At 36.9% G+C, this 22,497-nt stretch overlaps 1 protein-coding gene across 10 annotated transcripts in view; it reads left to right on the top strand.

The window, feature by feature from the left end:
* Positions 1-22,497, top strand: part of BCKDHB (branched chain keto acid dehydrogenase E1 subunit beta) — a 177,229-nt gene that overhangs the window by 4,368 nt on the left and 150,364 nt on the right. For 8 of the 10 annotated variants that reach the window (XM_039853144.1, XM_039853143.1, XM_039853145.1 and 5 more), the window contains exons 2-3: positions 4,803-4,880; positions 6,325-6,393. The exons of 1 other annotated variant lie outside the window; for it this stretch is intronic. In XM_039853144.1, the coding sequence (XP_039709078.1) occupies positions 4,803-4,880; positions 6,325-6,393 (147 nt within the window). The remainder of the gene's footprint in view (positions 1-4,802; positions 4,881-6,324; positions 6,394-22,497) is intronic. One more of the 10 variants, XM_039853148.1, reaches the window with a different exon arrangement.

Below are 22,497 nucleotides of genomic sequence, written 5' to 3'. Positions count from 1 at the left end.
TGGGTGGCTTATGAGCAATAGAAATTTATCACAGTTCTGGAGGATGGGCAGTCTAACAAGGCACTGGAAGATTGGTTCTGATCAGAGCCCCCTTTCTGGTTGTCAGATGGCTCTTTTCATTATGTCCTCACGTGGCGGAAGTGGCAAGAGAGCTCTCTGAGGTCTCTTTTGTAAGAGCACTAATCCCATTCATGAGGGCTCTACCCCATGACCTATTCACCTCCCAAAGGCCCCCTCTCCTTACCCAATTGCATTAAGGATTAGGTTTCAACATATGAATTGAGGAGGGGTTGGTATGCAAACTTTCAGTCTATAGCATTGGAAGTGTTGGCAGAATATAGCACTATGAGGCAAGCTAGTCTGAGAGCTAATCTGGTACCAAAACAACTATGTGAAAGTTGGGAACCATTGAGACTAGGTGATTCTCTTCATATCTCTTTCCCTCATCTTATTCAGAATTGTCCCAACTGTGTGTCCTTCCTCTTTTCCTACTCTGTATTTCCTTGTTCTGACTCACTTTATTATTGCTCACCCACATTTTTCCATGGTACCCCACAGAATTATAATAATGATAGACACTTTTATCAGTGTTCACCATGTGCCAGTGTTCTGAGTCGCTATATCAATTCATTTAATCCTCATATAACAGTGCTGTGGTAGAGATCCTATTATGATCCATGTTTTATTAGTTAAGTAACTGAGACACGAAGAGGTTAAACTTCTACTTCGCGTCATTCAAACTTCCCCAGGTCACACCATTTGTAAGAGGTGGATCCAGGCTTCATTTTTTTAGTCTGGCTCAGTCTGGCTTTAAGAGGCTGTGCTCTTAAGGACTCTGCTATGCTGCCTTTTGCATTTTTAGTATATGTTTCAGTTTCTTCACATAACACTTGGCTCTCTCTTAACCCTAACTCAAACCTGGCTTTCCCCAAATGCACTGTTTCTTTTGCATTTTGTTTGAGTAGAGACTGCTGTTCTCTTTCATTGTAATTTGCCCACCTTCAAGTTTCTGCTCTATTTATCACCCAAAAACTTGATTCATAGTTTTCCTCATCCCATTTTTGCCATCAGTACTGTTTACTTTCTTCCCCAGCAGTGTTCATTTTCTTCCTTTTTGTGTCTATGCAGTATAACTGGCATCTTAAATAGGCATTTTTGTTTATAGATTTTTTATTTACATTTTAATATAAAATATTCTGTCTCTGATATTTGGACTCTCCCTGAAACTTACTTTATGGGGTAGAGGTTGGGACACCTTTAAAAGGGGTTAGAGTGGGCTAGATGTATATATATGGCACATAGAAAGGGATTCCTGGAGAACAGAATCTGGAAGGGTGGAAGAGGTTTTAAGGAAAAATATATAGTTCCTTAGGCATCTTCCCATTTCATTAATGTAGTTAGTGCCAGATTAAGCCACTGAAATTATCATCATGCTTCGACAGGTATGTACTGTTTGTCATGTATGTCTTAGGCACTGTGCTAAAGGCTAAAGTTTCTGAGGAATATGATGAAGTGCTATGATACACAGGTCAAGGGCAAGTTCTAGGCAAGTCCTCAGAGGAGGACCAGTGCTCAAAGTAATGGCAGAAACTTCATTTTCTCAATGTAGACCCTAATTTTCCATATCATATCTGTGCATTATTTGTTTGAAGTCTAACTACAAATACACTTACTGTTGACATGCCTTGCTCTTGACCCTATTTATTTCTGGAGACTACTCCTTGGGACCAATTTGCCCCTTCGTCTCAAGTGCTCTGGAAGGCTTTTTTCTCCCTTCAATGCTACTGCCTACTAAATAGTTATTAAAAATAACCGAATACTCCATCAGACTGTTATTTCATTATCCCCTCTCTCCTACCCCTGCTTCATCTGCAGTCTGTCTTTGAATTGTGATATTGGCAGATTTTTTTTTCCTAAGCCATTCCTTTTTCTTGTTGAGTTTTCTATTTGCTTTGTGTATTCTTTTAATCTTAATTGAAATAGCTACATGTATTTGTTCAGTCATTTATTCAACAAATATTATTGAGCACCTCCTACATGTTGGACATTGTTGTAAGCACAGAACATACAGTGCTAATCTAAGGCAGAGAAGAATTTTGCCTCTTGGAGCTTATCTTTTATTGTGTCCCTTCCAGTCCACTGACATGCCACTTTATCTTTGCAGCTATGATGATGACCTGGTTATTCATGATTCTCTACTTAGGATGAGTTAGAGTGAGTGGCTCAATTCCACCCATAAAGCCCTATTTTACCAAAAGGTACTCATTAGCCTGCATCCTTGATTCAGGAAATTGTGCTGCTGTGCATACATTTTTATGTTTGTTTTCTTATAACTTTTTATCTTGGAAAGAAGTGTTGTCAGTCTGGTCTTGAAATCTGGCAGCTGTGTATTAATTAACACTACTATTTGTGTGATTTGGCAGCTGTGTTTAATAATTTTTGAGCGGTGTTCGTAGGCCATCATTTTTAGTTTTTCAGGTCTTACCAGTGGTATGGCTTTGGTTAGATGTGCTACAGGTGTGCCTGTCTGTCATGAGGGAACACAGGCATGTTTTATCAATGGTCTTTGGTATAACCTACTGGAGAAAAAGTAATTTTAAGGAAATTAAATATTTAAAATGATCTTACCTGTGAATAACTTGTATTTATTCTTGACCCATCCAAAAATCATACTGCAACTTTAAAAAGAATCAAAAGTAGATGTTACTTTATTAAAAATTGTAATTTAAAAATTTTAAAGCATCTAGTAGAGTAACAGTTAATCCAGAACCCTAAAATTTTAAATCTGTTTGAAAAAAGGTATTCAGGAGTGAAAGTTTATGTGCTCAGATGGAAATATAACCTTTAAATACCCTTACTTGTAAATTGTTTTTAAGAGGAGTAGATTCTTTGTGATTATCAGGAAATACTTTTCAGATTTATTTTGTATGATTTTTATTACTGAAGTCTACTGAAAATTTGCTGAGTAGCAGTGAGATAGGATATTTTGAGACATTCAATATTAATTCTAATGGTCAGCAGACTTGAAGTAAATACCAGCTTAGATGTTTAGGCATTTTCCTTCTCCCTAGGTTCTTAGCTATGAAAATCCTAATAGACAAACAAAAATGTTATGTTAGGAAATATATGAAATAGGAGAAAGGGTGGAAATATAATGGTGGTTGGGAAAAAGGTTTACCCTAAACTATTATCATCTAATGCGGGGCACCAATGAACACTTTAAAGAGTTTTTATAGACTGGAGAAGGATTTAAGGAAAGTATCTATTAAATGATATAGCCTTAGCCTGAAGAAAAATAAGTTATGATGTGATCATGGACATGTGGTGTGATTGTGTTTCTTTGACATTGGTGATATAACAGTATTTTCTTGAATAAACTCATGTTATACCCACTAGAAATAAAAGTAGAAATAGGCCTTTATTCTGGGCACTAAGGGCAGCAGGGTAGATCTGCCTGGATATTGCCAAGACCTGAAGCCTGGGCATTCAGCAGTGTTGAAGAGGTCAGGGAGGTATTTGAGGCCAGAGCAGACAGAATTGGTAGGCCGGGTGTCAGTAGATAATGGAAGATTCAAAATGTCACAGGTCAGAGCCTGGCATGGAGTCTTGCCAAGAAGATGGGTCTCCAGGAAAAAATGAGTTACCACTGTCTCATAGCCAGAGGGTTGAAGGCAATAACAGTAGCTGTTGTGACCTGCCCTGGGAGTTAGACCTTGGCCTTTGGGACACACTAGGCTACTGGGGAGCACAGAGATCAGATAGGCCACGGTCAGGGTAAACAGTGGGTGTTTAAGGGATTTGATATTAGCATGGCTGTAGTTTAAAATGAGCACCAGTGCACAGATCAGGCACTAAAATGAAGACTGAGCTTGTGGATCGGAGAGATTCAGGCAGAAACCTTTTTCTGCTCTCAGTAGTGCTTTTGGAGAGGAAGTGACCTAAAGTTCTACGATGACTGTGAACACTGGGCAGCTTAAATCATAGTTCGAAAATCATGATGTTTCTGAGTTTCAACATTTGGAACTTTTTCAAATGAAGTTATACTCTACAGAATAATGCCCAGGTCCAGAAGGAGGACATGGACAAAGTCCAGAATCTAACAATAAATAGTGCATATTTATTCAGCACTCGCTGTGTCAGGCATTGTTCTAAGTGCTTTACATGTATTGTTCCATTTAACCCACCAATAACCCATTTAGGGAGATAGAGGTTGGCTTGCAGGGATTATAACTTGAGCAGTAAGATAATAGGAAAGATCAAATCTAATGTGTTTAGGTGTGGGATTCTAGTATTCTCCAAACACCAACAGTTCTGGATACTGAAGTTTATCTGTAGCCTTCTTCATTGTTTTATGGTCCATGACCATTTGCGTTCATTGGCATATTTAACACACGCCACTGGTCACGTGCATTCTTTATGGCTTATGTTCCTAACAGCCGTCCAGGGCATCTTCCCAGACCACTCTGGTTCCCTTTTCTGACTTTCCATAGCTTTTATTTATTGTTTACATACATTTGGTCACTAGATTATATTCTTTCTTCTTTTTTTTATACTTGTTTTTTAATTGTTTGCTACATGTACATTTTTCCTCATCAACAAGCGTCTTAAAGTCTGTGTTGCTTTTGTATCTTCCACAGAGCCATCATCATCTTTAATAATCCAGTAAATTCACATAATATATTTTGTACCTCTCTTTCTACCTTGATTTTAATCAAATTGTCATCAACTGTTAAGAAATGGGTTATTTTTGTGTATTTTATAATGTATGAGATGTTACTTTTTAAAAAAATTTATTTTCACAGGGCAGACTCAGAAAATGAATCTTTTCCAGGCAGTAACAAGTGCCTTGGATAACTCATTGGCCAAAGATCCTACTGCAGGTAAACTTCCTTTGTGGTTGATTGTGGTAGCAGTGTTACTTCAGAATTGAAGTTTTGCTCGAAATAGTTATTTGGAGCTCAGTGATTAACATTATATCTATCTGAAATTTATAAAAGACAGGACCAATTGATTAAGGTTAATGAAATTATGAGATTAACACATTTGTCTAATCCACTCATTACGAATTTGTTCTCATGTATATCTGACGTCATCAAGTTAACTTTTTCCCATATTATGTATGGTCCTGATATTATATTAATAACTTCTGGATTAATATCTACTAGAAAGAATGGGAAAATACCACTTCATTCAGCTATTTATAAAATCAAGATTTAATTCCGTGCTTTTCTTTAGGATAGATACATTGTCATTCAGCTCGTAAAATTTTTGAGAATAACTTTATAAGTAAATTAACCTTTATCTTATCACATTAAATTATTGATATTAAAACAGCTGTCCTGCTATATGTTTTGTAAATTTGATAGGCTTTACTGTATGTGTGTGTGTGTGGTGTGTGTATATATACCATATATATGTATATTGAACTTCCACTTGAGAATCTATAGTTTTGAGTCAAAACAGTTTATTTTTTAGAATGAAGTGAGAGCTAGACTATTGAATAATTAGGTATTGCTTTGTTTTGAATGCTATCTGAAAATGTTTGATCTTGATGAGTAGAGAAGGGTAAGTTGTTTTTCTGAGATCCACAGAACTGCTTAGATGCATTAATGTGACTAGAATTCAGCACTATGAGTTCCCATTATTTTATTTTCTTTGCCTTACTAAAAAAGCTATTTGCAATTTGCATCTATACTATTTTCCTTGTTCTGTCCCACCATACTTGTCTCCTTTCTGTTTCACACATTATAATTCACTTTCCTATTTGTGACTGTTCTCTTGGCTTGGAATGTTTTCTCTTAAGCTCTTGCGATTGCTGACTCTCATAATATAACATACCATGTATAAAAAAAACAATGGCCAGGGACTTAGGAGCTTGGAGTGTGAGTAATAGTTCTGCCTCTTGCTTTCTGACTTGGCAAGTTCCTTTGCTCCTTTTCTGGACTCATGTTCTTCACGGTAAAATAAGCTGAGATTCTAGAGGAGTGTTTCTTTCTCAAATGGGGTGATTTTAATCCCCTCTCCTCCTCATCTCTGGAGACATTTCTAGCTGTCAAATCTGTGTGTAGGGGGCAGTTGTCATCCACTGGGTAAAGATCAGAGGTGTGATATGCTGCTTTATATCTACGATGCACAGGACAGGCTGCTACAACAAAACAATTATCTAGTCCAAAATGTCAGTAATTTAAAAATTGAGAGACTTTGGACCTATGGTCCATTTCTGTTTTCTGATTTAAAATGTAAACATTTAAATTACTTATTTCTCATTGTTACTCTCATTGAGGGATTATTAAATAAAATTTATTCTTTAAATACTGTTTTCAGTAATATTTGGTGAAGATGTTGCCTTTGGTGGAGTCTTTAGATGTACCGTTGGCTTACGAGACAAATATGGTAAGTTAATATCTTTATATATGAACAGTATTCCTATAGAACTTTTACTTAAAGATCTGAATAATGCAAAATATGCCTGTTAAATTGTTTGCCGTATTCTTATTGTATGAATGTGTTCCTTTTCATTTCCATAGCTACCCACAAAATCCTTTGGCCTAGATTTCTCAAAATGGGCTCTAACTGTAGCACCCCTCAGATCTAGTTCATATTACACATATTATAGATTCCAAAATAATCTTCATTAAATGAATTGTTTATCATGTCGTTCATATGTCCAGGAATCTTTGATCTCTTGTTGCTGCCTGCCTTAGCCATTTTCAGTTCCATTGCCTCTAATTCAAGATTTTGCCTTATTGATCTTTGTGAATAGATTTCATCTTTTATTACCTACATTAGACAGGGTTCTCCAGGGAAACAGAAAGATTGGATATATCTATATTTCTGTGTGTGTGTATATATATATATACGCATATATATATATACAGATACATATACATATGTGTCTATATCTTGTCAATGTAAGAAATATCCAAACCTGTAGAGAATTTTTATAAAAATTTATTTGAGCCTAAAAGAAGATACACCTTAAAGCAAGATCTCAACAGACTGAGATAAATGCTTCCAAGAGTAACCGTTTGCAGTTTTTTTTAATGTATTTGAAATTAAGATGGGAATCTAAGAAAGATGACAAGAAGGTGGGAAGAAGCAATGTGAGAGTGGGATTACAGGATAGTTAACAAGATTATGTGCTCTCTTGGGGGCTCTGAAAGAGGGCATTTCAAAGGTGTGTTAACCTAGATGCACAGAAAACAATAGGTATAGCTTGCTTAAGGCAGAGATAAGCCTTATAGTAAAGAAGCTATATGCCTGGGGCTTGACAATGCAGCCTGACCTGCCCAGTTAGGAATTTATGGTCAGATAACCCTGTGAGGTTACTTTCCATAGAACCCCTGTTTTTGTCCACAGTCTATTTGTATGTATGTGTGTGTGTTCATATATATAATATACAGTATTATATATAAAATATATGTGTATATATAATATTATATATGTGTATATATATAATACATATAATCTATAAAGAGAAAGAGAATGAGTAAAAAAAAGAAATTTACTTTTCAAGGAATTGGCTCACACAATTGTAGGGGCTGACAAGTCTGAAATCCATAGGGCAAGCCAGCAGACTGGAAACCCAGGCAGGGTTTCTATATTGCAGTCTTGAAGCTGAATTTTTTTCTTGTGTGGGAAACTTCAGTCTTTTCTTTTAAGGCTTTCAAGTGATTGGATGAGGCCCACCCACATTATAAAGGGTAAATCTCCTAAAGTGTACTGTTTTAAATGTTAATCACAGCAATATCTAGACAGGCATTTGACCAAATAACTGAACACCATTGCCAAGCCAAGTCGACACATAAAATGAACCATTGCATTGCCTTTCTACCTGTTTCATCCCATAGCTGACGTGTGTCTATTGCCTGGCATGCAGTCCATTTTTGCCTCTTGCTTTTACTCACTTCATTTGACTCAGACTTGAAACTATCAGAATGTATTTTGGTCCATCCCAGCATTTATTCCTGACTTTTTTTTTTCACTCCTGACTTTCTATGTAAGGAATGTTTCAACCCCTACTTGTGGAGGTTGCCTTGAGATGCCTTTGACCATTTATTTCTTCTCTTAGTTTAATCTGGCAAAGCAATTAAATTTAGGAGAGGAGTTGATACCTACCTTTCTAACCTTTGACACGGCCCTGTAAAGCTGCTGTGTGCTAGCAGAGTAAGGGGTGAGGATCTTTAAGATTTTTTTTTAATTGTTGTTTCTCCTTGTTCCACTCTCCTTTGAATCCAAGAAACCATAGCATGTTCCACCTCTTATACCAGGAACTCCCAGGTATTTCTTTTCTCTTCCCTTTATAGCAGGTTGATTTCCTGGATCCTGTCTCTACTTTTGCTAGCTGTCTATTTCTAATTGCTGTTTAGAATTTGAAAGAGTTGGGCCAGTCTCAACTGTCTCAAACTGTCTCAATTAGTTCCAGCTAATTTAAAGTTCTGTAAACTTTAGATCTTTAAAAAAATGTAAAAACCTTATATATTTGATTTTAAAAATAATGCGTATGCACTGCAGAAAACTTGGAAAATATGGAAAAGCACATAGGATAAAAAATTTCCTGTACTTCCAGAGATAGCTTAGAGAAAACCGCTGTACGTATTTTGGTATATATACTTCCAGACTGTATTTGAATGTATTTGAACGTATTTGTAAATATTAACTAATATTTAAAATAGAATTATATTTTTGTTTTTTTCTTAGGTTCTTCATCTCTTCTTACATTGCCTATCTGTTCTTACATGCTGTCTACTTTATCCATGAGAGCCTTTAGCATACTTAAAATTGTTTTAAATTCCTGGCCTTTAATTCCAACACTCTTTCAGTGTTGGGTTCTGATACATGCTCTGTCTCTTCAAATTGTGTTTTTTTTTTGCTTTTTGCTATGCCTTGTAATTTTTTCCCGATAGTCAGATATGATACACTAGGTAAAAGGAACCGCCGTAAATTGGCCATTAGGGTGTGAGGTGAGATGTGGAGAGGAGAGGAAGCATTCTATGATTAGGGCTTATTCTTTGGGTGAGCCTGTGCCTCTGGACTGTGAACTTTACAAGTGCTTCTCAGTTTTTTCTTCCCCCTCAGATGGGACAGGATAGCTAGAGTGGGCTGGAGTTGGGTATTTTCCTTCCTCCAGTTCAGTTAGCCCTGATAATACCCAGCAGGCTAGGCTTTGGTTAACTAGTTTCACCTGAGGGCAGACCTTAAGCTGGGCATGCTCTGGTGTATTTCTTGTCTGCTTCTCCTGCTGAAGCCAGATGAGAATGGGAACCTAGTTGAGCTCCTGAAAGTAAACCTCACACAGTTGTGGGGGGTCCCCCTTATCACTGGGTTCCCTGGAGTTTTTAACTCTCGGAGTTGTCTACACTGAGCCTCCAGCAACTCATCATTTGCAGTTCAGGTTTTTGGCTCTGGTTCCTGCAGTGGTTTCAGCTCCTGGGTCTCTGCTCCTGTAAGTCAAGATTCCCTGTATTCATGTCCAGTCTTGGCGGCAGTGGTTTGCTGTGTGTCATCCCTGCTCTTATGGGTCAAAGATGATTTTTCGGTCTGTTCAGCTTTTTACTTGTTAGGACAAAGTTGCAACTTCTAAGCTCCTTACATGTGGAACTGGAAACCAGAAGTTGAATTATGCTTTTGTAACTTATGTGCTACATGCCAGTCAGCTCCAACTCCTGGTGACCTTATGAACAAGTGATATCCACAATGTCCTGTTCTCAGAAGCCCTGTTCAGCTCCTGTAGATTCATGCCTATGGCTTCTGTTTTGGAGTCAGTTCACCTAATATTTGGTCTTCCCTTTTCCTACTGCCTTCTGTTTTTTCTGGCATCATTGTCTTGTCTGTGTCTGGTGTAGTTATGGCACTGAACAATTTCTAACTTTCACTCTTCCCTCTTGTGTGAGCCAGTGTGTGGTTGCATACCATGTGCTTGTTTAAGCTAGTGAGTCTTCTGTTGGCTGTCTGCCCCGGTTCTCATCCACGGTGTTCTTTTTCTTACTGTACCTATTCTGTCTAGGGCATTTCATCCATGTCACCTCTGCTCACATACTAGTGACTTCCAAATTTCTATCTCCAGCTCAGACCTCTGGCCGGAGCTTCAGATTCCATATATCAGTGCACATCTTTACTTTAGTATTCCAGTCACTTGAAACTCGGCATTTCCAAACTCATACTTTCATATTTAGCTGAATTCATTATATCCACCCAACAGATCCATTGCCTCCCACTACATTTTCAAACCCAATGAATCTGCCACCGTCCATCGAAGGCAGAAACCAGGAGATTCTAGTCTCCCCTTTTTTCTCATTCTCCACATCCAGTCAAGTCCTACAATTTTATTTTCATAGTTTGTCGTAAATATGGCCTCTTTTTTTCCATCCTCACTGCCCTGGTGTCTCACTTTAGATTCTTAATGATTTCTGCTTGGATAGTTTCATCATTTTTCTTAGTAATCACCTTCCCTCCAGTCCCTTCCCTTGCCGTTTGGATCTCTCTCTCTTTCAGCTGATTAGCTAGTAAACTCCTATTTCACCTTCAGTCTTTTCCTCTATAAAGCTCTTCCTGAAGCAGACCCGGGCACTGCTTTATCAGTGTTCAGATTTTATATTTTTCAAGTTATATTGTAATTGTCTTTCCACCAAATCTGTGCACCAGACGACTTCTTAAAGGCAACAGATTTTTGAATCATCTGTGCATCCCTAGCTCTTAATATAGTGTCAGGTGGTACTTATTAAGTGAATGTTGTTGAGTGAATTTATCCTTCATTTTCTCACCAAGACAGTGGCATCTGACCTCAGAAGGGGATTTTCTTATCTCCCATTAGTGATTTTTGGTGGGTCTGATGTTTTCTTAAAAAAAAAAAAATAGGCTAAAACAAAAGTAAACTATCACTTAAAAAAGTTTACTACTCTTAGAGGACTGTTGCAGATTTATGTCTACCTGTTTGGGTGGGTGGATGCTGCAGGGGGAGCTGAATTAATTAATGGCTCTTTTAGCTTTATTGTCAGCAGCTGCTGTGAATTTTATAACAGCTTCAGAACTGAATTCGAAACTTGAATAATTCCAGGTTGAATCAGTAGGAACAATTAAATCACCACTACTGTATCTAATGAGAGGGAGTGAGCTCTGGTATTCAGGAGTGAAGAATAAAGGAAATGGAACAGAATTATATTACTAAAATTGAACTTTTTGCATATTTAAAAAATAGCACATACCTTTTAAAATAATTCTCTGCCCTTTTGAGTATAGGCCGGGAATTTTTAGCTATATGAAACATGTCTGCTTAGTGGTTTTTTTTTTTTTGAAATTAAAAGAATTAGTTAAAAGTTTATATTGATGTAGTTGAGTACATTGCATTAAATGACATAGTGAAGACATCCCTTTGAGAGAGATTGATTAGCTTTCTGGAGAGATTAGCTTTCTGGAGAGAGCTGAGTGTTGAATTGGAAGGGATCATAGTCAGTCAGTAGGTGGCAGCCTACACTTTGAAATAAGACTGTCCCTGTTGGCATTGTATGGATACAGCTGGGCTGCGGAGAAGCGTTTAAAACTCCAGAAGGGAGAATTTGAAGGATTGGGGGTTACTGACAAATACTGTAAAGCTGAATTCTACTTAATATATAAAAAAGAAGGAATTGCATAATTAGAGACAATGCTATATTTAAAGAAAGGGAAATAGAGTTATTTTGTATTCTAGATAATCCAGATGAGTGTGGGTTTAGTACCACTAAACTGCTTTTCTCCTTTCTAGCCTTTGATAGAACAAAATAATAGGAGTGATTTGAAAATTCAAAATAGAATAGTATAATCTCATCAATACATTGAATATCACATGGCAAGGAGATCCCTCTATCAGGAGCAACAGTTGGAACTGGGGACTTATAGGGAAGCAGGGGAGAGAAGAGGGCAATTAAAGGTAGTTGATTTTTGGGGTATGCATGATTTTTATGTTGAATATCACACATTCTTTTATGTATGTTATGAGACAGATTCCACATGTCATATATAAAATCCGTCCTCATTATTGGCATTCTCAGTATGATAGAGCATGTACGTGATTTAGTCAAATAAGACTTTGGTATGTCAGGTTCAGGGTATGTTTTTATTTAAAACTATTCTGTACTGATATGAATGAACATTGCTGGGCTGTGGTTCATAAGGCTATACTTTGGTCCACTCATTGGATAAAACTTAAGTGAGAAAAGGAACGGTGGAGGAATTAGTCTACAGGCCTAAACATCTGCCTTTTCATGGGATTGATGTTTTTCCATTACTGTATTCATTCCTCTACACCGCAACTGCGGCTTGTCGTAGCAACTTGGGAAACTGAATATAACCACTTATGTAAACATCATAGAAATTGTATAACCAGACACTTTAATACACTGAATTCAGGAAGGAAAACTAGGACAGGCGTGTGGAGAAGGCGAGTTTTCATCTATAATATGCCAGTGTTTGGGAGCTGACTCGGGCCTCAGTAAAGTGAAAGGAGAGGACCAGATGGTCCTCATGGACATGTGTAGGCAGTATTTGTGTTTTTATATTTTACAAATGGAACACATTTGCTTTATGCTTTGACTCCCTTTACATTTAGAGATTTCGTAAATGTAACAGTTGCTATATCATCTTAGAACCATGGGAAACCGTAGGTACTTCGTTTTCTCTTATGAAGTCCCTTTTCCAGTATAATTTTTAAACGTGGGAACTGTAAGAAAAATCCTTTGGTAAGTCTCTTATACTTTTACATGAATTATGAAATAGCATCACCAGAAAGCAACCTTCCGTTACATGTTCTTTCTTGCTGTGAAGAAAGAGTTGCTTGGGTGATAATCATACTCCTGGATTCCGTTGAGAAATGGCAGTCTGTGAAATGGGGTTTGGCTTCTGAGCAGTTGAAACTAATTTTACTGAAGAAAAAACTTCTGACTTAACAGTTCTTTAAGGAAATGGAATACACGGTTTATTCTCCCTATTGAAGTGTATATATTTGACTTCATAGCAGGTCGAATACCAGATATAGATTGTAAGATTTTGAACTGTTCTAGAAATTTGGAGTGAAAATAGGTGTTAATAAGATGGGATAAATATTTTTCTAATAAGATTATTAAAAAATATTTTTAAAGGATTGCCAGCAGCTTTAAGAGTTTTTTTACTTCCTAAAAGTCAGGCACTTTAAATTGCTCCTGGTACTGTAGGCCTCTTTGTTTTCTAAAAGTACATGTGTGGTGGAACTAGATAAAAGATCATATTTAATGGGCCCTTCTTTTTATCTCTTCTTTTTTATCCATTTGAAAAAAATGGGATGAAAATATCGACATGTGCTTTATTTATATTAGTTTCCCTTATATATTGCTTCAATGGTCCTTTTGTGACTTTTTCATTCAAAAAAAAAAAAGATTTTAGAATCTACTAAAATTAGAATTGGTATAAATGGTCACTGAATTTTAATTTTTCAAAAAGTCAAAATGAGTATCCTCACAGTTGACATGTTGACCAGTAGCTTAACAAGTAATATTTAAGAAAATAAGATATTTAATGTATTTTGTGGGATATCAGAGTTGGAGAGAAATTAAGGATATATATCTAGTCCAGTGGTTCTCAATTGGTGTTGATTTTGTCTTCCTAGGGACATTTGGCCATGTTTAGAGACATTTTTGGTTGTCACAATTGGTGGTTGCCGCTGGCATATAGTGAGTACAGGTCAGAGATGCTGACCTATGATGCACATGGCAGTCCTCTCTCACCAAATAGACTTATCTGGCACAAAACGTCAACAGCACTGGGGCTGAGAAACTTTGATCTACGTGATGTTCTCCACGTGATGTAGAAACTGAAGTTCTGAGAGTTTGGATGTTACCAGGTTGCCCAGTGACAAGTGGATGAATCAGATTCTAAGCTCAGGCTTCCTAAAACATAGTGCTGAGCTTTTTGAACTATGTCGTTTTCCTTCTTATTTATAAATGAGCAACTAATTTATGTAAAAACATGAGAAATATTAGGAATATTTAGGGAGTTTTAATAAACAAAGTGTTTTGATTATTCATGGAATAAGAAGAAGCTAGTTATCAGTAACCCGTATTAACATTGGTAAAAAAAACCTGTGGTTCTTTTGTGAATAAGTTTTATGATTAGTGTTTTGGAGTAGTAGCTGCTGCTTTGACTATTTTTTTCCCCTTCGTTGATTAAACAATACATGTTTGCACTGCCCAACAGGTGTTTTCTCTGACATTTTAAGCATCAGTTGTAGTGTAATGCCCTTAAGCCAGTTTTTCTTATTTGACAATAGCAGTCTTTTAGAATTACCAGATGTGAGCACCAGCAGGGTTTTAGGAGATAGGCTAGGGCTAAAGTATAAAGTAGACTAGGAAAAATGTGATTATTGGTCATTATTGTCAGAAAGTATAAAACTGATTCATATATCTTTTTAAACATCACAATTAAGAATTACAAAAATGAAACCATATTTTATTAAGGACAATATATATTAAGAGAGTAAAAGATCTTTTGTTTACCTTGTCACTGTCAAGTATGACATATATCGTGTGTCCATTTAATATTAGGTATGATGTCGCTGCATTGGCTTCCCAAATCTGGTGCCGAATCTTATGAAAATTCTCTTCCCGACTGATATGTTTAACAGAGGGAAGAATACAAACTTTTTTTTCTTCAGTGTTTAGTATTTCTTGAATTAGGATGCTTTAGACATATTTAATTGTTTTATTTTGGACAGTTCACTTTACAGTTTTTACACATTAAAGTCAATGATTCCTTTTTTTAATTTCTTTTTTATTTTTTATGTATTCAGAGTTGCTTATTTGATTGCAATATAATTTTGAATTATAAGGCTTTCCTTTTTAGACCCCAGAAATTATCAGGGCTAAAGGGGAGCATTATAGCAATTTTTATGTAGATAGTTCAGATTGCTCAATATCTGAATCCCTGAATTCTCCCATCCTATTTTGTTCATATTTAAGAAATAGATCACAAAGTCCATTAAATTACAAGTGAGGATGTTGTTCCTTCTACAAGTTGCATATCTGATGGCCATGCCAGCTGTCTTGCAGCTTCATGTTGACAGTGTGCTCAGGTATTGAGCTGATGTTGTCACCTGAAAACACTTACCTGTTATAGGAAGTTTGAATCTAAATATGTAGGTTATTACAAACTAGACGTTCTGTGCTTTAATTCTAGCTTTTAATTCCACTGTGTAACACCTTCAATAATACAGTTATAAAGTCACATAATAATTAAATTCACCAGGAAAAATGATTTTTCCAGTCAAAGTGGAAGTAGCCAGTAAAAACAGCCATGCCTGGAGGACAGCATTAATATCATTCGCCAGATGTTTGTTAAGCGAGACCTTCTCTGTAAAGTCTTAGAGGACTGGAAGAGCACAGTGCTTTGTTTTCTGTTCCCGTTCAGCGTAGATGAGATTTCTCAGTTGCTTTGATTGGCAGAGGGGATGAGGGATCAATTAGGTAAAGGTTGGCAGATATCATGTGCTAAGGAATCACTTGGGAAGCTTGTTGGACAAAAAGTTTTCAGTTTCCTAGTGAGCAGCTACACCCAAAGGCAGCTTTAGCGACAAAGTGCTTGACCTTCTCTGGTGGCATCCTGCCACCCCTCTCTACCGTTCCCCCCACCCCGCCCCCCAGGTCCTGTGGCCACCAGCCAGAAGTGATGGCATCTGGCCAATCTTAAATTAGCCAAAAGATTCTTTTTCTTTAGTTTTGGCTCCTGGACACTCAAGCATCGTTGGTAATAAAGGATTTCTCATCTCAGTTTCTGGGCAGTCTGTTCATTTAACCCTCACTTTTTCCTCTTTTAGTTTCTGCCAGCTTGGAGTCCAGCACAAACAAAGACACTTGTTTCTAAGCCAAAAGGGAACACACACAAACACAGTATTACATTTTTAATTAATCAAGAATCTGTAGACACTGAATTTGAGCATTTTTTTAATTGAGAAAGTGGAGGTTCCTCAAAACTCAAAAGGAGACTTTCACATCACTTGAGGAACATGTTGATTGTTAAAGGAACGTATTAAATGGCACAAACCCATTACATCTATTCAAATCTAAATGAAAAACTGGTAGAGTAGACAATAAATAGAAAAGTTCCACAGCATTTTTGACAAATTCCTTAGTCCAGTAGGGCAATTCAGTTATTTGCCTAAAGAAGGCACCTTTTCTTTTTGTCAAACACCTTTTCTGTGGTGTTTCTGCCCAAGGACCATTTAGCCATTTAGCTTTTAATTACATATATCAAAGAAGGTTAGAACTCTTCTCACAGTGTTTAACTCTTTATACAAAAAAAGAAAAGTTAGATATTGTGGCACGTAATTATTGCATTAGTTGTGTTCTCTGAAAAGCCTTCATTCATCCCACAGTCTGCTGAAAGTGAATCTGGAGGGGAACGAAGATCTGTTGTGTGCCTCTAACCTACCTAGCTTCTCCGGATTGCTTTCAGATACTTGTAAGCAAAATTTGAGCTAAATAGTCTCAATAAAACTTTTCCTTCATTCAGTTCTTTTCAAATTACCTTTATTCATCCTTATATCTAATTCACACTCTTTCTTCAGGCATGGGGCAGAAAACAGATCACACTCAGCTTTAGTGTCCATTACACTTAGAGATTTCGCTAGAGTAGAATTTCAGTAAAATTTGTTTTCTAGGCTAGGTGATCTTTGGCTGTCAATATTCATTTTACTGAGGGATCAACAGCCAAGTTACTGCATAATTTTTCACTGTTTAAATTTTCTCATAGCTGGATAGTGCCACTGCTGTCACTTATTTCCATCCCACATCCCATTTCTCTCAGAATTATCTCCGTGTTCCAAGGAATTACAGGATCCAAGAACAGCTATTGTTCTATTTAAGAGTTGTAATAGGTCCATGACTTTCAGGATTTCCTTGCTCAGTTTGCTTTTTGCAGGCCCTGTTCTGATATTTGTTTATATTTGTAGTCTCTAGTGGGGTCTTTGTTCAATAACTTGAGTCTTTCCTCCATAATTTCTGCTGGACTGCTAAAGGATTAGGTCCAGTTGTTAGCATGTGATATATTTTCTCCCTTCCAGACTACATGGAACCTATTTTTCTCTTGTGGGTTTCTTTGTGGCGGCTTTAGCAATTCATTACTATTTTGCCTTGCTTCTTGATTTCTTGCCATCACTGTGTGTGCAGCCATGAGTGGACTGATGTCCATCCTCTGGAGAACAGCCTCCAAAAAGAAAATGAAGAGGCCTCTGTTGATAGTACAGTGACATATAGATTTATGGTCCCTGCCTTTGCTAACATTATGGTATCAGGGGTGCTCAACGTGACTTTAATCTTCATCAATTCTCCCAAACCACCTCATAGATATAAAAATAACAGGCTAGCTATGAAAACGTAAGATTAAGACAAGCTGTCTGGCTTTAGTCTCCAATTAGAATGCTTCTCCTAAGCTCCTCATATGTAGTTATTCTGGAACTTCTAATGCCTGGCAACTCCATCAGTTTCTATGTGTGGGTCAGTTTTATAGTTTCTGCAGAACTGGAAGTTTGCCACTTAAAATAGTCCTGGGTCCATTCAAGCATGTGATAGGCTTGCTAGGCCAGCCACTTGAAGTAATGAAGGGATAATGAAGGCAGTGATGGGCTGAAGTGCACTCAATAGAGAAAGGCTGGCATCAACTGTTACCATTGCCACGTTGACCAGTGGACGCCAGAAATAGATAATTAATATTAAAGTATCACTTGACAAGTAGAACAACATCCATGAATTTGTCTTGGGCTAAGGCACTTCTTTAGTATGTCCTGGGATTACTCAGGTTATTTTCCTGGTTATAGAGACCAATTTATTAGGTCTACAAGCTTGCTGGAGATGCCATCCTAGGAAAGTAGACGCCTTTCAGGTGTGCGTGTATGTGCATATTCATATGTGGGATAAATGTTTGAAACAGGTCTCCAGACAGTGACACAATGATTCACTTCATAGTACTTCTTCTTGGCCATGCCTGTATGTTGCAACACTGATGCTTAGGTCTTGCCCCAGGGATTGAGTTATGGGTCTGGGGTGTGGCCAGGGTGTTGGAGTTTTACAAGGTCCCCAGGTGATCCATGTATGCAACCAAGTTTAAGAACTCTAGAAGGTACTAAAATTTTTAAGATGTGGTCCCTGCCTTAAAGGACATCCCACTACACTTGCTAGGCCAAAGCATAATTACATGGTAAGTAAAATAACAGTGTAAGAATGAAATAACAATATTAAGCTATGTAAGAAGTGCCCAGTAACTTTGCTTCTTTTATTTAGGCCAGAGTTTAAATGACAGAGGGTGAACTAAACTGTAAACTGAGAGTTTTCATGGAAAATGGCATCTGAAACTTGTGGAAAAAGACAATTGAATGTAGACATCTCCTTTTCTTCCCTTTAAAAAACTCCATGGAAATGACAAGGGATCTTTTGTAAAGGCCTAAGTCCACAAGGATGGGGAGAATGGAACTGTAGACAACATGAACAAAATGTTGGAAGCCGGAAGGCTTAATAGGCTTGGAAAAGCAGAATCTGGAATGGGCAGTGGGGCAGCCAAAAACCAGCCTAGTTCACATCACAGAATTACTCGAAGCTTCAGAAATTGGCCACACCAAGTACCTCTGCGCTGGGGTGAAGATGAGTGGGACTGTAGAATAGAGGTTGTGATTAAGTTTCAGACGAACTTGATTTCTAACTTAATGTTGTTTAATGTTTTACGTTCTCTTTGAGAAAAAAAGATCTTGCTGATATATGCTTGATAAATAAATAAGGAATTATTGCTAGTTTTATAGAACTATGTACAATAATTATTTGTAACAGAATACAAATAATTTAACATTTAAAGTCAATTAATTTTTATTCTGTTTAAAATGGGCTTATATAGTATTTTGAATACTGCTGTAAAAGGTGATGAATGGCATAATTAAATTGGTAATTTAAAACATAACTCTGGCCACAGCTTGGGGGAGCTATGAGACTAAAGACAGGGAGACCATGGGCAAGATCATTACTGAGTCCAGAGGTTCTTAAACTTTAGCATGTATCAGAATCACCTGGAAAGCTTGCCCAATCAGAGATTAGTGGGCTTTACCTCCAGAGTTTCTGATTCAACAGGTCTGAGGTAGGGCCCAAGAATTATTCTAACAAATTTGTGGATGCTGCTGCTGCTGCTGCTGCTTCTGCTTCTGGTCCAAGGACCACAGTTTGAGAACCACTATGTCTGTCTGAAAGGTAATGAGAATCTAAACTGGCAGTGGAGGGAAGATGGAGTCAGAAAGGAGTCAGTGACAAGCCAGTCAGGGAGAATTGATAGGACTTGAGATTCTTTGGAAATTGAGGCAAAATGGAAAGGCGCTAGGGCAGTTTTAAGGGGTTAAATATTGAATGAAAGACTAAAAAGTTTCCATTAGGCATGCAGTTAGGAGGCCATTGGTGACTAGCTGACCTAAATAAAAGCAATTTTCATGGAAAAAGTATTGTCAAAACTAGATTAGAAAAAAACATAGATTAGATGACTAAAGCTTCCAGTAGTTATGATTATCCTATGATAGTACTTAGAATGTAGATTTAATTCTGAAATACTGGATTATACTCTGTACCATTGCCCATTTTAACTGGCCACCTGGGTTGGACCAAACTAGAGGGTTCCATCATGTTATGCATCATGATACTTTCTGGCTTTCCCCTGACCATTTGTTTAAAAGTGAATCTGATATTTAAAAAAAGTTTTTATGTTCGGCTTATTTCAAGTGAAACTCATCCTTCTGCATATACGTGTATTACTTTTACATGTAGAAACTGTTTTCCTTGCATTTTTTTATGTATGGTGACTTTCAAGCTCTGTCTGCCTCTTGGACCATCAGAACAACTCAGATTTAAAGCTTCAGAGTTGTCAAGTTTTGTTGGATTTACCTGGGGGTTTCTCTCACTGCTTTCCCTTCTGTCACTATCACCGTTCATTCTGACCTGAATGATTATAATATTTGTCCTGAGTCTTTGTTCTCACTCCTCCCTACTCTATACATCTGTGAGATTCGTTTTCCCAGAATACAACTTTGATCACAATATTTCTTTGCTTAAAGCCTTCCCCATGTTTAATCCTAAAGTCCAGTTTTATTAGCTTAGCATTTAAGATTTTAAGTGAACTAGCTTCGACTTTTATTTCCACTTTAGTTCTTAACCCCATATTCTTGGCTGCGTCCACAGCTGTGTTGGAGCTTCTCTGCCCGTCTTACTTTTCTTACGATTTCTGTCCCTCAAAGTCCTTACTCTGCTTCACATTCGACTGTACTTCCAGACCCAGTACATCTTTTCACAGCCTTTCTTACCTTGAAGTGATTTCTCTCAGTTGTTCTTGTCTGTTTCGAGGACTGTTTCTATAACTCACCGTATTTAGTTTGTCCTAGTTTTAATTATATATAAAATTCTCTTCATCTTTCTCATGATGCCCGTAATAGTGCTAAACGCAGAAGTTGGTTGAATGAATGGAAGAATGAGAAGATAGTTGTCATGACTTAGTGTAAATAAAGTGATGATTCATTTAACTGACTGCATTTCAGAGAATGACTTCTAATGGGATTTTCTAATGCTGCTGTGAGAGTTTAAGGGACTTCTAAGTATAGTCTATCACCTTTGTCATATCGTTTTTGATTCAAAAAATAAACTTCTTTTGACATAATCAAAAACAAAGACGTTAAGAAACAAGAAATCTTTTATTTAACTTAATTTTTTCATTTGTGTCCTAGATATTTCAGTGAGCTGAAAACTATCCTTATTATGTTGTTTATGGCAAACTCGTTAAGCATCTCTCAGATGGCACATGTGTATAAATACACGTATACACACAGACATGCTTTTATTTAATCACTGGAGTGTGAAGTAGAAAAGTGCTCTATACGAGTAATTAGATTGTAGAAGTGATGTGTATTATTGTTTCTAGTTGACTTTAGAGGAAGAAACATCTAGCACTAGCTTAAGAAATTATGCTATAAATTATAAAAATTATAAAACATTTCAGATTTACAATCGAATGTTATAATTTAATTTTCGAAACTTTTTTTTTTTTTTTGCTGGATATCAGTCATTTGGGGTTTTTAGACTGTATTACTTTTGGGACCAAATTAAGGATTGTAGTTATGGTTTTTGTGTTTAGGTCTGACTGTATGCGGGCCTTGAATTCATATAGCAGCAGTGAGACTCAAATATTTTTTTAAAAAGCAGATACAGTGGGTGAATGTTGTTTTTTTTTTCCGGTTAAAACTCGTTCTTCGTTCTCTTGAGCTGTATTTTATTAATAGCTCTTCAATTTGGGCTTAGAATTGGTTTAATGTCAACTTTCTCTTGTTTACAAAGGGGAAAGCTCATTTATTTTGCATGCTTCTTTGTCATGTTTTTCCCTTTGCTTCTGAGAAAAGGGTACCAACCTATTTAGATAGGAGTTTAGGCTATTTATAATGCTAGGCAGGTTAATTTAGATTGACAGCTTGTAATGTCCTCCTTGGTGAATGACGCACGTGGGTTTTAGATGATGTTGGCATGCTGTTTTCACTTATAGTCAGTAATCAGCTGGAGGAATTTGTGTGCTTTGAGCTTTGGTGTTGACGTAGGTACTGGGTACAGATATGTTTTAGGAAACATCTCATTTCCATATAAATGAAAGAAGATTAAAAAAAAAATTTAGATGGCTTGCCTTGAAATTCCAGCTGGTATCACGAGGATGATGAAAATATTTCTTTTGACTTTCTGGAAAAACAGCTTTGGTTGTATTCAAGCAAAGTGAAGTCATTACAGGTTTATTCAGAAATGCTTTTTGTATTCACTTTTTTTGGGATCTTTTTTCAGTATCAGCTATGTGTTCATTTATTTGAAAAAGTACATTTTTAGCATGTATTCTCTAAACTTCAATTTAATCTCTTAATAAGTTTTAGATAGCTTCACTTAAGAAATCTGTACAATCCCATCAATAACCTTGTCAATTTGATTTTAGTAAAAGGTAGAAGAGCCAAAGAGTTCATCTTTCTTCCTTGATCTTCCATGACAAAACTGTGGTTCTCTTTTTTAAGACACAGTAAATATCAATTTGACTGAAATGGGTTTTTGTGTGTGTGTGTTTTTCCTGAGTGTCACTTAAAGAAGAATCTAACTTAAGCTTAAATAGTTGTATAGTACATAGTCCCTAGAAACCAAACGTTCAGATTACATTTGTTTAAATTCAGCTTCATTTAAGATAAGGTGATTTTATAAGTGGGGATTTTAGCTCCTTAAATCACATTGATAATGCTCCGGAACAAAATTCAAGTTATGCACAAGTGTCAGAACACCAGTGGTTGATTTATTACTAGTTAGAATGTCTTCTCTGGGCCCACAGCCCTCATCAAAGCCAGTGCTGGGTAATTCCTGAAGATGTATGGGGCTCTGGGAATGCTGAGTTGGTTCTGTTCTGCCATGGTCATGCTGTTGCCTTTGTGGATTGTCATGACATAAGGGTCTTACTCAAGAT

Source organism: Pteropus medius, unplaced genomic scaffold, assembly GCF_902729225.1.
Source record: "Pteropus medius unplaced genomic scaffold, Ma_sr-lr_union100, whole genome shotgun sequence".
Classification (NCBI taxonomy): Eukaryota; Metazoa; Chordata; class Mammalia; order Chiroptera; family Pteropodidae; genus Pteropus; species Pteropus medius.
The sequence above is the reverse complement of the archived record's forward strand: the minus strand, read 5'-3'. Positions and strand labels throughout refer to the sequence as shown.